Source organism: Amblyraja radiata, chromosome 12 (assembly GCF_010909765.2).
Source record: "Amblyraja radiata isolate CabotCenter1 chromosome 12, sAmbRad1.1.pri, whole genome shotgun sequence".
NCBI classification, from domain to species: Eukaryota; Metazoa; Chordata; class Chondrichthyes; order Rajiformes; family Rajidae; genus Amblyraja; species Amblyraja radiata.
In genome coordinates, this window is record NC_045967.1 from 11,229,976 (window position 1) to 11,245,129 (window position 15,154).

At 47.7% G+C, this 15,154-nt stretch overlaps 1 protein-coding gene across 1 annotated transcript in view; it reads right to left on the reverse strand.

Annotated features, from left to right (window-relative positions):
• slc25a43 (solute carrier family 25 member 43) overlaps positions 1 to 12,914 on the reverse strand; it is a 36,569-nt gene extending 23,655 nt beyond the window's left edge. Inside the window, exon 1 of the mRNA XM_033030236.1 lies at positions 12,398 to 12,914. Within this exon, the coding sequence (XP_032886127.1) occupies positions 12,398 to 12,669 (272 nt within the window). The 5' untranslated portion in view covers positions 12,670 to 12,914. The remainder of the gene's footprint in view (positions 1 to 12,397) is intronic.
• Between the last annotated feature and the right edge of the window lie 2,240 nt (positions 12,915 to 15,154).

Consider the following 15,154-nt stretch of genomic DNA (forward strand, 5'->3'; position numbering starts at 1 on the left):
TGAGGGCCTTGATCGGTGGATGCACCGAGGATGTTCCCAATGATCGGGGAAACTAGAACTAGGGGACATAGTTGCGAATAAGGGGGGGCTCTTTTAAAACTGAGATGAGGAAGAACTTCTTCACCCAGAGGGTGGTTAATTTATGGAATTTCACTGCCCCAGGGAGCAGTGGAAGCAGAAACATTAAATATATTTAAGTCTAAAATAGATGGTTTTTAGCTGCCAAGGGGGATAAGGGGCTACGGGGAGAGGGCAGGGATATGGACCTAGGTTATGGTTAGTATAGTAAGACCTGAGTGATCTCCTGGACAAGTGTCGATCGCCTGGATTGGGGTCGGAGAGGAATTTCCCGGATTTTTTTTCCCGAATTGGACCTGGGTTTTTATTCCGTTTTTTTGCCTCCCCCAGGAGATCACGCGGTTCTTGGGGTGGAGAGGGGTGATAGCGGTATAAAGGGGAGGGTAGTGTCTTGTGTTCTGTGTCTTGTGTCTACTGTTTGTGGGTAAGTGTGTCTGTTTAGTGTTCAGCATGAGCGAATGGCGGTGCGGGCTCGACGGACCTGGTGGTCTACTCTCGCACCTACTTTCTATGTTCTATGTTTCTATGAGCCACAGAAAGGAGATACTAGGCCAGATTAACTTTTGTTAAAGAGGCGAGTTTAAGGACATACAGAAGGAGGTGAGAGAGGCACAGGGGGTTTAGGAAGGCACAATACTAAAACATTAACTATGGACCATTGGCTCTCAGCAGCTAAAGGCACAGCCCAAATGGGTGAAGGGAGTGGGTAATATTGAAGCAGCTGAATGGAGCAATACAGAGCATTGCTAACGATATTGCGTTCATGATTGTCACGAGCTACAGTGAAAAAACTGATAGAGTGCTGCTTTAGAACATCAGACACCCAGGTTCAATCCTGATCTTGGGGTACTGTCCTGTGTGGAGTTTGCACGTTATCCCTGTGGCTGTGCAGGTTTCCTTTAATGCTCCATTTTTCTTCATATCCCAAAGGCGTTGCGGGTTTGTAGGTAATTGGCCTTGGTAAATGCCACGAGTTGTGTAGGACTGGGTGAGAAAGTTGCTTTAACATAGAAACTAGTGTGAGAATGGCGTGATTGGTGGTGGCATGGACTTGGTGGGCTGGAAGAGCCGTTTCTATGCTGTATCTTTCGATTCCATTGAAAAGAAAACGATGTTTTGCACGCTATCTGGAGATGGTACCACACACGTGTCAATAGTGCAATAGAGAAAATAAACAGAGTGCAGATTGCAGTGTTACAGCTACAGAGAAAGTGCAGTTAAAAATAGAAAGTTCCACACAGCAATGAGGTGCATTGGAAGATTGGAATACACCCATAGCATATGAAAGGCCTGCTCATGAGTTTCATGACAGCAGGGAAGAAGCTGTATTTCAAACTGGCTGACATAAAGAATAGTTTCTGCGTGAAATGAACTGCAAGGAAAGGAACCAGAGATACTGGTTCATACCGAAGATGACAAAGTAATTCAGAGGGTCAGGCAGCATCTCTGGAGAAAAAGGATGGGTGACTTTTCGGGTCGGGACCCTTCTTCAGATCGCCCCCAAATATCACCCATCCTTTCTCTCCAGAGATGGCACCTGACCCGCTGAGTTACCTCCAGCACTTTGTGTCTGTCTGAGATATATGCCCTCTGATATCAGGTTTCTGAACAGCACCTTCCAAAAGCTCGGGTACTGTCAGATTCACCCGTAACTCATTGTGGAGATTGGACATCGTCTCTGGAACTGATGTGCTACAATGCTGGGAACTATATTCTGCACTCTGTATCTTCGCTGTATGTATTGAACTCTATGGTTTGGTTGTATTTATGTATATGGCAAATACTGAGTTAATTGTACGCCATGCAAAATGAAGCAGTTCACTGTACCTCAGTACACGAGACAATGATCAAACCTAGACCAAATGTTTAGAGGGAACAGTGTTAGTGCAATAGATCACCATCACAAAGCTACCAAACCTACTTATCCTTGGAAGGTAGACAAAAATGCTGGAGAAACTCAGCGGGTGCAGCAGCATCTATGGAGCGAAGGAAATAGGCAACGTTTCGGGCCGAAACGTTGCCTATTTCCTTCGCTCCATTGATGCTGCTGCACCCGCTGAGTTCTCCAGCATTTTTGTGTACCTTCGATTTTCCAGCATCTGCAGAGTTCCTTCTTAAACTACTTCTCCTTGGGATAGACTCGGATAGAAAACCTCAGCTGATATTTCCATCTCTAACTCAGAGTAATGTCCAATTGTGTGCAGTGCTATCCTTGACCTGCTAGGATTTGCACAAACACAATATTTAGACGTTACTGAACAGGGAACATATTCAACCATAAAATTCCTGCTTCAAAGATCCTCTGTAGTTGAGTTTAGTTTAGAGATACAGCATGAAAACAGACCCTTTGGCCCGCAGTGTTCACACTGGCTGTCGATCACCTGTTCACACCATTCTATGTTATCCCACTTTCTCATCCACTCCCTTTACTAGGGGTAATGGGATGCGAGCAGAAGCCTCCACATGGTGCATCCGGGCAATGCTGACGACAGAAACTGTACCACGGTGACTGACTGAAGTAGCCAATTCTGCAACCACCGACCGTCAACCGTCACTGACCGACCTGAAAGACGTGATATAGAAGCTGGCCGGACATGAGGAAGAAGACTAGGGGTAATGTACAGAGGCCAGTTAACCTACAAACCTGTACGACTTTGGGATGTGTGGAGGAAACCGGGCAAGCAGAGGAAATCCATGGGGTCTCAGCGGGAACGTGCAAACTCCACACAGACAACACCTGAATTCGGGATCGAACTAGGGTCTCTGGCGCAGTGAGACAGCATCCCTACCAGCTGCGCCACCAGAGCCAGATTTACCTATAAGCTAGATAAGCTTAAGCTTAAGCTTAGGGCCTCGAGGTCTAGGGGGGCCTCCGGCCAAGGCAGGACACGTGCCATTCAACTCTGGGTGGGCCCCCCTCTCTATCCATCTCCCCCCGCTATCCGTGTCCAGGCCGCCGGGCTCCGCACACTCCTCATCCGCCGACACGGCAGGCCGTCTTGCACGTCCTCCCCCCTGCGCATGCGCACTGCAACGGCAACTAGTCGGTGCTGGGCACTTTCTCCCTCGCTTTGAATTGTGGGAGATTTGGCCGCCATGGCTGTCCGGTTGCTGAAAACCAATGCAGAGGGGGCCTCACAAGTGGAACAGCTTAGGGCCTCTCTTCATCTAAATCCGGCCCTGTGCGCCACCATGCAACCTTGTGAAATGAGGGCTCACCTGGGATTTGAACCTGGGACCCTCTCGCACCCGACTGAGAATCCTACCCCTAGACCAACAAGCCAGTTCCCCTACAGGTCACCCCGGTGTGCTGTGGCCGCACCCTACAGAAAACCTGGCTCACCCACCGCAGAACAAGGACCCTGCCCGGTGAGGGTAGCCGCTGGGCCCGGACCCTGTGGACCGGAGAGAGGAGGGAGCGGGAACAGAGTGCCGGTAAACAGACCGGTGGTGGAGTGGGCCCGGCAGCAGCCTGGGGCTCGGCTGGATTGGTTACCGATCTAAAAGGCTGAGAGCGTGGACCGGACGCGGCCTGGAGCAGCACCAACAGCTACACTTGGCCAGGCCGACACTGCAACGCCACTAGGACAACGGGCCTGCATGGTCAGGTTAAGAACTCTACACCAATAACAAAATGGTGCCAAATCTGGGGACTCTGTATACTGTCTCGGTGAAAAAACTTGTACTGTATCTGAGAAGCTTATCTAAGATGCATCCAAGTGCTAATGTAAGGAGATACTTGTTCTGATCTGCATACAAAAATGTATTTCACTAAACCTCGTTACATGTTACAAATAAGGTGCCATTGAGTCATTGAACAAGTGTCATTGTACAGCAACCTACCCAGTATTGAGAGTGATGCCCCTCGGTTAAAGAGCTAGGAATCCCTCGCTCGTGTAGATGGTGAGGAGAGCGTGGACGATGCCTCTGTAGGTGGGAGCCGTGCTGTTCTGAACAATCAGCCTGGTCTCGATCAGTTCGGTCGGGTAGGTGAGGAGAGCGGCCACGATACCCGCCAGGCTCCCGGCCACAATGGCGCCACAATGGGAGATGTGGCCCAAGTCATCCATGAACAGGTACACAAACCTGGGAAACAGACAGGGAACATCTGAAGACAGGCTGGAATCACAGTCACCTTTTTAGTTCAAGAGTTCAAGTTCAAGAGAGTTTATTGTCATGTGTCCCAGATGGGACAATGAAATTCTTGCTTTGCTTCCGCACAACAGAATATTGTAGGCATAAATAAATACAGAACAGATCAGTGTGTCCATATACCATTGAATATATATATACTCACACAATAAATAAGCATATAAAGTGCCATAGGCTATTAAAGTTCAGATTTTTGTTTGAGTTGAGTTTAATAGTCTGATGATGCTGCCAGCCTCTTTGAGGCAGTGACTGCAGTAGATCCCCTCGATGGTAGGGAGGTCAGAGCCGATGATGGACTGGGCAGCGTTTACAACTTTTTGCAGTCTTTTCCGCTCCTGGGCGCTCAAGTTGCCGAACCAAGCCACGATGCAATCCGGTCAGCATGCTCTCTACTGTGCACCTGTAGAAGTTAGAGAGAGTCCTCCTCGACATACCGACTCTCCCTAATCTTCTCAGGAAGTAGAGGCGCTGATGTGCTTTCTTTATAATTGCACCAGTGTTCTGGGACCAGGAGAGATAGTTCAGAGATGCAGCGTGGAAACAGGCCCTTTAGTCCAGTGAGTTCACATCCTTCAGCCCACTGAGGCCACGCCAACAGTGATCCCCAACACTAACACTATCCTACACACTAGGGACAATTTACAATTATACCAAGCAATTAGCTTGCAAACCTGTACATCCTTGGAGTTGTGGGAGGAAACTGGAGACACTGGAGAAAACGCACGCAGGTCACAGGGAGAAGGTGCAAACTCCATACAGCCAGCACCCGTAGTCAGGATTGAACCCGGGTCTCTGGTGCTGTGTGGCAGCAACTCTACCGCTGCGCCACCATGCCAACCCGCGTAACCTGGCACTTTAATGTCCAAAGTTAGGCCTTCCATTAACATAACGCTCTCAATCAGTGACATCCGCTGGTGATGTTTCAGTGCTAAGTAATGCTGCCCCGTTCTTGTCATCTGAGTATCATCCTGAGTCTTGTAAGTGTGAGGTGGTACAGAATTCAATACAAATAGTGCATTATCAATCTAGTATTGGAAGTTAAGGGAGACCTGTCAAGGGCCTGTCCCATTTGGGCATCATTTGCGCGTCACGCAGGTGGCGCAAGAAGATTTTGTGAATCCCAAATCCTGGGGAGCTGCGCGTGGCCGCGTGTCACTGCCTATGTCACCACAACACCATGCACGCGTAATGCACGCCATGCGTAAATGACGCAAGTGATGTCACGTAAATGACGCACAAATGCTCCCAAGTGGGACAGGCCCTTTAGAAGTATATAAAATTATGAGGCATAGATAGGGTGGACAGTCAGAACATATTGCCCACAGTGGAATTATACAATACTAGAGGGCATAGCTATTGGGCACGAGGGGAAAGCTTAATTTTCAAATATATCTGGATCCTTTGAAACACCAATAGCCCTCGACTGCTGCCAAAGTTTGGTGAACCTTAAGTACGGGGAGAGAGTGGTTAGGGCAGTGGTTGTTTTACTTGTGGAAAAGAGGCTGAGAGGTGGCCCTGATATAACATTTATAAAATTATAAAAAGCATAAACAGGGTAGACAGAATCTTTTATTCCCTGGTGGGGGCAGCAACAACAGGAGAATACAAGTTTAAGATGAGGAAGGAGTTTTAAAAGATCTCTGGGGAGAAAAATGTTTACACACAGAGTGGTTGGTATCCAGAACGTTGGAGGTTGAAGGGAGACTTGATAAATAATATAAAATGATGAGAGGCAGAGATAGGGTAGATAGTCATAACCTTTCTCCCTGGGTGGAAATGTCCAACACTAGATGCCTTAGCTGCAAGATGAGATGGGTAAACTTTAATGGAGATGTGTGGTAACATTTTATTTTAACGCAGGGAATGGTGGGGCCTGGAATACATTGTCAGGGGTGGGTGAAGGCAGATACAATGAGGCTTTTAGATAGGCATATAGCAGTGCGCGGAATAGTGAGTTATGGATCACATGCAGGCAGAGGAGATTATTTTAACTTGGCATTATGTTGGGCAAGGACTGTGGGCAAAGGGGCCTGTTCCTGTGCTGTACTGTTTTACATTTGGTGGCAATTGTCGTGAAAGGGCAAACACAACAGGTGTAAAATCTCCTTCATAAAAGGGACGGAAATAGATCAACCTCTCGTGGATGCGATGCAGTGTCATTTGCTCATCCCCAAATAACCGCTGCAACTCTGCACCCTGCAGCAGAGACCAGAGATGCACATTAGACTATAGGGCTGTTGACAGACACAAAATGCTGGAGTAACTCAGTGGGACAGGCAGCATCTCTGCAGAGAAGGAATGGGTGATGTTTCGGGTCGAGACCCTCCTTCAGACTGGTCAGGGAAAAGGGAAATGAGAAATGAGAGATATAGACGATAATGTGGAGAGGTAAAGAGCAATGAATGAAAAATGAGCAAAAAAAAAATGTTATGATGATAAAGGAAGCAGACCATTGTTAGCTGTTTGTTAGGTGAAAACGATAAACTGTTGCGACTTGGGGGTGGGGGGGGGGGGGGGGGGGGGTGGGGGGGATAGTGGGGGATGGATTGCTGGGGTTACTTGGTTAGTGAAATCAATATTCAAAGCACTGGGTAAGCTGCCCAACCAAAATATGACATGCTGCTCTTACAATTTGCTTTAGCCTCAGTCTGACAATGGAGGAGACCTAGGACTGAAAGGTCAATGTGGGAATGGGAAGGAGAATTAAAGTGTTTAGCAACCAGGAAATCAGGTAGGATCAGACAGGCAGTGCAAAGGTGTTCCCTAAAATGATCGCCCAGTCTACATTTGGTCTCGCCATTGTATAAGAGTCCACATCTATGAACAACGGATACAGTAGATGAGGTTGGAGGAGGTGCAAGTGAACCTCTGCCTAACCTGAAAGGATTGTCGGGGTCCCTGGACAGAGTCAAGGGAGGAGGTATAGGGGCTATACCTATATGATGCCATTGCATAAACTACTAAACTCAACTGTATAATATTTTGCTTTAAAATTCCATCCAAATAAATAAAATCAGAATTGTGAAATATTAGTGCTCGATGGGCCGAAGGGCCCATTTCCATGCTGTATCGCTGAACTAAACTTGACCCTGACCATAACGCAAGTCCAGACTATACCCAGCCCAAGGTGCATGACTCTCCCCTGAATCATCTGAGCAGGTACATCACCCCTCCTCTGCAAAAATGTGCTGAAAGGAAGTGCAGATGCTGGTTTACACCAAAGATAGACACAAAATGCTGGAGTAACTCAGTGGGACAGGCAGCATCTCTGGAGAAAAGTACTAGGTGACGTTTTGGATCGGAACCCTTCTTCAGGTCATAGTGAGTCAGAAGAAGGGGTCCATCCCAAAACGTCACCTATTCCTTTTCTCCAGAGATGCTGCCTGACCCGTTGAGTTACTCCAGCATTTTGTGTCTATCCCCTCCTCTGATACTTTGCTTTGTCCACAACTCAAATCAGTACAACATACAATTCATGACTAAAGATGGAAAACAATTAATTATGCTACAGCAGCACCATGCATAAAAGGCACATGTTGAAAACAGCTAGTTACAAAGCAGATTTTACTCTGGTACAAAGACCCATACAAATGTATTTTTCTCTTGCAACGTATTAAAATATTCCAAAAATGCTCAGATCCAATATCAGAAAGATACCAAATGGACACAATCCTGACACAAAATATTGCTTCAGCAAAGAAAACAATGTAGCAAACATGCCTCGTGCCAATTAGTAACAAAATAGAGTAAAAACTGACTGTATATAATCTAATCAAACTATGTCGGATTATCAAATGGTTGGATGTATTTGCTCAATTCAGTTATTCATTCCTTTCCTAAATGGCGTCTAGATTTGCTGCAAATCTTCTCTTTAGTTTACTTTAGTTTAGAGATACAGCATCCAAACAGGCCCTTCAGTCCACCGAGTCTGTGCTGACCAGCAATCCCCAGACACCAGTTCTACCCTATTCAATAGGGACAATTTACAGAAACCAATTAACCTACAAACCCGCACGTCTTTTGGAATGTGGGAGGAAACTGGAGCACCCGGAGAAAACCCAGGCGGTCACAGGAAGAACGTACAAATGCCGTACAGACTGCACCCATAGTCAGGATCGAACCCGGGTCTCTGGCGCTGTGAGGCTGCAACGCTACCGTTGCACCACTGTGCCGCTGTTCAGGGGCCCTTGGTGATGGCAATTTATGCCGGCCTGCCTCCTGTGTGAGATTACCACGTCTACTTGGAGATTCAACTGTACCAGTGTCGTTTCATTTCAGCATTAACAGAATTTAAAATTGTGCTGCTTCACTAAAGGGTAATTCCCCAGTTGCTTTTCATCCTTCCCGTACCATGATTCCCTTGCCAGTACCCTGACACCCAGGTTGTGACCCCACCTGATCCTCTGACCCCATCGTGACCAAACCCACCTCTTTGCCAATCAACACTGCATCAAATCGTGCTCGATAAGTGGCCCAATCATCCTTCCCCTCCCCCTCCCCCCCCCCCCCTCTCCCTCCCTATGTCGATCCTTGGCCATCATCCCACTCCTCAGTTTTCCTCCAGTTAGGCTGAGTCCTGCTCCCTTCTCCTCGTTTCCCCATCCCATCTCGCTGCGTGGGTCCACTCCCTTCCCGCCTGCTGGCCTGAGCACTAGGTTCAAAGTCTCTCCTTCAACCACAAGCAAGCCAGTTCATTGGCTATATTTAAGAGTGAGTTAGATGTGGCCCTTGTGGCTAATGGGATCAGGGGGTATGGGGAGAAGGCAGGTACAGGATACTGAGTTGGATGATCAGCCATGATCATATTGAATGGTGGTGCAGGCTCGAAGGGCCGAATGGCCTACTCCTGCACCAATTTTCTATGTTTCTAAGGTCTTGCTTGGGGAATCCCAAACATTTTCTTTGGACTTTAGAGATACAGGGCGGAAACAGGCCCTTTGTCCCACTGAGTCCCTGCCGACCAGCGACTACCCCGTACACCAGCACTATCACACACACTAGGGATCATTTACCATTTTTACCGATTAGCCAATGAACCTACAAACCTGTACGTCTTTAACACAATGAAAAGGTTAAATGCTTTTAAATGTACGAAGGATACATGGTGGAATGCTTGACTAGGTTGTGGCTTTTATTCCTTCTCAAGCAGGCTTTCTCAAATGGAAGAGTTCCAGTTGGTGGGAGAGAGAGACAGGCCCGGGCTTGTCTCAGGTTGATGTATATTGAGACAATGACCAGTGCCATTGAAATGTGTCTACCAATTGCGAAGAGAGACAAGCTCATACTCGTCCTGTAGTGATGTATATTGGCTGCATCTTGTGACCATGACTAACATCTTTGGAATGTGATTGAGTGACACACAGTATAAAGCACCGTGCAATTCTTTGTCCATTGAAGTGGTGGCACGGGGAAGTCAAGTGCCTTTTGCTTACTTGACTGGTGTATCCCCGTCACTTCCCCCAGCTGATGATCAGTAAAGCTTGAGTTGGTAACGTTTTTGCGAGTTGTCTGTTTTTAAAGTAGTGAACCTCATCAACATTAGGGACAATTTACCGAAGCCGATTAACCCACAAATCTGCACCTCTTTGGAATGTGGGAGGAAACCAAAGCATCCAGAGAAAACCCATGTTGCCACAGGGAGAACGTGCAAACTCCGTACTGACAGCACCCGTTGTCATGGTGGAACCCGGGTTTCTGGCGCCGTAAGGCAGCAACTCTACCGCTGCGCCACTGTACCGCCTAAGGAACTATATCCAATTTTACAAGATCTAAATCGGTTGGGAAGGTGGAACAAGAAATGGCAAATGGAATTTAAGTCTGACAAGTGTGAGGTGGTGCATGGTGGGGTGTCAAACTAGGGCAGGACTTGCACTGTAAATGGTAAAGCCCTGAGGACTGTTGTAAACTGAGAAATCTAGAAGTACAAGTGCATGGTTCCTTGAGCGTGGTGAGTCAGTGGAAAGGGGGTTGAAGAAGGGATTGGGAAGGGTATGGAGTACAACAATTGAGACATCATGGTGTAGCTGTACAAATCTTTGGTGAGACAACACGGAACACTGTGTGTATTTATGGTGGCCCAGCTCCAGGAAGGATGTTATTGGGTTGGTAAGGGGTGCAGTAGAGAATGTAAACTGGCCTTACATGCTTGAGTTATAGGGAGGTTGCACGGCAGTCGGGTCACGACCCATGACCCGTACTGTTGCTACGCTACGCCAACTGAAGTACACGCGATGAACTGCAGGTAAGCATTGAGCATTGTTTCCAGCGTAGCGGGCCCGTTAAAACCCGCCAAAATTGCCAATTTTTGCACTGTAAACAATTATGGAAATCGGGATAAGCGTGAGAGACATTTAGCCTACTTCAGAATTCCAAAAGTGAGGAGAAATGACGGTAGATAGAAGCGAGAGCTTAAGGGACAACAACAGCCAGAGTGCATTGGCCTCTTGCTCACTGCATTTCATCAACAGTAAGGCATTATTTGTGTTTTTTCTTGATTCCTTTGGCATCTAAAAAGCTTCAGAAGTGATAAATCTGGCTGTAAAATTTTAAAATCGCCCATGGTTCTCAAGTGGGTTTTTACATACAAAAGGAAAACGCCTCTGAACCAAAATTTACAGCCAGATTTATCACCTGAAACTTTTTAGATAACAAAGGAATCAAGAAAAAACACAAATAATGCCTTACTGTTGATGAAATGCAGTGAGCAAATGCGATAATTCCCAATATTTTCAATTTCGATATCTGCACGGCCAATGTTCGCCAAGCACTTTAGCTGTTGTTGTCCCTTCAGCTCTCGCTTCTCTTTACCTTCATTTCGCTTCACTTTTGGAATTCTGAAGTTGGGTACATGTCTCTCATGCTTACCACAATTTTCCACAATTTTTTACAGCGCAAAAATTCAACATCTTGATGTTTTTTAACAAAGGCAAAGGCAAAGGCAAATTTATTTGTATAGCACCATTCGTGCAAACAGTAATTCAAGGTGCTTTACAGGAAAGAAAAAATAAAATAGTCAATAATTAAAAATAATTAAAACAGGTAGGAAAGTACACGTTTCGTGTATTAACAACATATAACGGAAGCTGCTATGTCCTCCAGATGGATTGAGTGGCTCCGTGCGTCAAGCCCTATGACCCGGTGACCTTACGTGCAACCCCCCTATAGGGAAAGGTGGGACAGGCTGGGACGTTTTTGTCTGTGGAGCACTGGAGGCTAAGGGTGATCTTATTGAGGTGTAAAAGATCAAGGGGGGGGAGGGGGGGGGGGGGGGGGGTTGCGTGGATAAAGTGCATGCGCAAGGTCTTTTTCATAGAGGATTCCAAAACTAGAGAACACAGGCTTAAGGTGAGAAGGGAGAGATTTAAAGCGGGAGCCTAAGGGGAACCTTTCCACTCAGAGGGCAATCTGCATCTAGAATGAGTTGCCAGAGGAAGTTATAGAATGCAGTACCACTTTGAAAAGACATTTAGAGATAAATATGGAAAGTAAGGGCTTAGAGGCATGTGGGCCAATGCAGACAAATGGGACTAGCCCAATATGCTTGTCTGAAGAAGGATTTCGACCGGAGACGTCGCCTATTCCTTCTCTCCAGTGTTTTTTTGTCTACTTTCTATTTTTCCAGCATCTGCCGTTCCTTCTTAAACATGCCAACTTGATCGGCGGGACAAGGGCCTGTTTCCGTGCTGTAGAGCTCTGACTTTATAATCTAGTCCACATCGCAACCACAGCACTGTTGTTTTGCTGGATAAATGGTCGCACCCGGAAGCTCTCGGATTACACCTTGTCAGTGTGGGCTGACCGGCGGTCGGTTGAGGATTGGCTACAAGCGAAGGCGTGATCACCCGGTGCCCGAGATTAAATCCATGACCGCTTGTAACCCGCAGTTGCAACCTGAAACCCGCTCAAATAAAAAAACCCAACCACCATATCCTGTAGTCTTAGCCTCCCAATTACTTTAAAAAAATGTTAATTTTAAAAATATATATAAATATAAATTGTTGCCAAAAGTGGCACAAATGTATCCAATTGCAATTGTGATAATTGGATACTAACAGGTCCTTTGATGAAGCGGGGGTCCCGTGTTGAGGAACCTCTGCTACAGTTGTATCGATACACATTTCCAGGTGAAATTAACACGCAGGCGGCCGGCCGGGCGGGCGTTACTTACTTGTGGAAAGCTGACAACTGAGTGGCGTTGTAGGGGAACAGGCGCAGGCAGGCGATACAGTTCCCCTTCCACAGAGCCCGCGGCCCTTCGGCCTCGCACAGTAGCTGGAAAGTCCTGATGAAGCCTTTCTTGGCGTGGAAGGTGCCCACTTGGCTCAGAACTTTCACCACATCGAGCGGGCACGTTAGCGAGCGGCTCAGGACCCCGGCCGCTGCCCCGCACCCTAGGCTTTGACTGTAGGTGATCCTGGGGTCGCGTTTGATCGCCGACATCCTCCCGGCCCGGCCTGGCTTGGACTGTCTTGCCGCGGAGTGCAGGCTCTGACGAGAGAGCAGTGGGGGCCGGACTAGGGGTGCTGTACAGATGTTAAACTCCAGGGCTGAACATTACATCATTTGTGCGTGTCAGAGCGATGATTCTGATCTGACCTCGGCTGTGGAACGGCGACTAGTTTATCACTGCACGTAGCGGGACAATCTGTCCCTGCTTTCTCTTCCCTACTCCAATCACTCTGAAGATTCACAGACACAAAATGCTGGAGTAACTCAGCGGGACAGGCAGCATCTCTGACTGGAATAGGTGGCGTTTCTTGTCGAGATCCTTCTTCAGACTGAGAGTCAGGGGAGAGGGAAACGAGAGACGTGGAAGGGTTAGGTGTGAAAACGACAGATCAAAGGGGACGAGGTTCAAAGCAAATATAGAATAGATCATTGGTAGCTAGGGAAAGTAGACAACGAGGCGTACAATGTAAAATTTAAACGGGACAGTCAGACTGGTTGGAGAAGTAAGATGAGGGAGGGATGGAGAGAGAGGGGAAGCAAGGGTTACTTGAAGAAGTGGTCCGATCCCAAACCTCATCTATTCCTTTTTCTCCATAGATGCTGCCTGACCCGCCGAGTTACTCCAGCATTTTGTGTCTATCTTCGGTGTAAACCAGCATCTGCACTTCCTTTCAGCACAAGTTCCTTCCTACACAATCTAAAGAAGGGTCCCAACCCTAAACATTGTCAAGAGATGTTGCCTGACCCGCTGAGTTACTCCACCACTTTGTCTCATTTTGTCCCTGCAATAGGCCATCACCGACCCCCCACAGTCAAGACTGTTTTATTGTCATAAGTACTGAAACGGAACAATGGAATTCTTACTTGCAACATCGTAACAAGTCCGTAAACAAAGTACTCATAGATCATGTAATAAACTAAAACAAAAATCAATAATTATTTAAAAAAAAAAACAATATTAGTGCAAAAAAAAATCCAAGTTGTTAGTGTCTAGAAATACAGTGTGGAAACGGGCTATTTGGCCCACGGAGTTTTCCCACTGACCATTGATCACCCGTGCACCAGTTCCACATTGAATGAATTAATAAATTTATTGGCCAAGTATATTCACATACAAGGAATTTGCCTTGGTGCTCCGCGCACAAGTGACAGAATGATATTCAGTGACAGTTAGGAAAGAAACATAAAACATTAAACATTAATAATAAAACATTATCGATTAAACATCTGAATTAAATAAAACACCAGAGCAAAAGGAGGTTACAGATTTTTATCTGTAGCCTCCCACATGATCTCACTTCTGCATCCTGCACACTAAGGGCAATTTACAGAAGTCAATTAACCTACAAATCTCCACGTCTTTGCAATGTTGGAGGAAACCGGATCACCTGGAGGAAACCCTCTTGGTCACAGGGAGAACATGTAAATTCTGCAAAGACAGCATCCCTGGTTAGGATCGAACCCAGGTCTCTAGCGCTGTGAAGCAGCACCTCTACTACTGCACCACTGTGCCACCCATGTGTATTCAAGACAGTTAGTATTCATAGTTTAATTATGTTTGCAGTGTTTAATAACCTAATGGCATTAAACACAATGGCTTTTGAGGCGGCAATGCCTGTAGATTCCTTCGATGCGGTGACTCTGAGGTCAGTGGGGACTCTGCGAGCCGGCTGCCCTGCCAGCAGCATGTTAGTTTTTACACTTGTTTTGTTTTTTTAGTGTGTCTCAATATGTGTTTTTAATGTTTCTCTGTGTGTCTTGTGTGGGGGGGGGGGGGGGGGGGGTAAGGGGGAAACCGCTTTGGTCGCCTCTTCCACGGAGAGGCGACATTTTCCATGTCGCCTCCCCATTGGCCTAACATCGAAGATCGGTACGGCCTTTCCCGGAGACGCGCCCGGGGCTTCAGCGGCGGGCGCAGCGGCGGGCGCAGCGCGGTCTCTTTCGTCGCAGAGCAGGCGAGCCCTCACCAGGGGTCGCCGGAGGGGAGCGCTCCGTTCGCTGGCCCCCGGCAGCCTGAAGCCGCGGTCTGTGGAGCTCCAACTGGTGCCTCGTCTTGAGCCAGGGATCCCTCGTTGGGGACCCCGGAGGAGAAGAGCTCCAACCGCCGACCCGCGGCCTACTACCAGCCGTGGGCGCGGCGGGGACTTACCATCCGGAGTGGGATCCCTCGCCGGGGACCCCTGGAGAGGAGCTCCGACCGCTGGCCCTGCTGGCTGCGGTGCTTCTGGCTGCGGCGCGGCGGAGACTTTAGATTTTTGACCGCCGGCCTGCGGCCTACACCATCTTGAAGCCGCGGTCCCTGGTGGGGAAGCACAGATTCAGGACTTACCTGGACTTACCTTGTCTGCATATCTGGACGCCCGCAGCGGCGACTGCAGAGGGTTGTGGTCCCGACCACAGGGGAAAATGGAGGAGGGCTGACCAAACTTTGTGCCTTCCACCACAGTGATGAATGGATGTTTGTGTTAAAATTTTA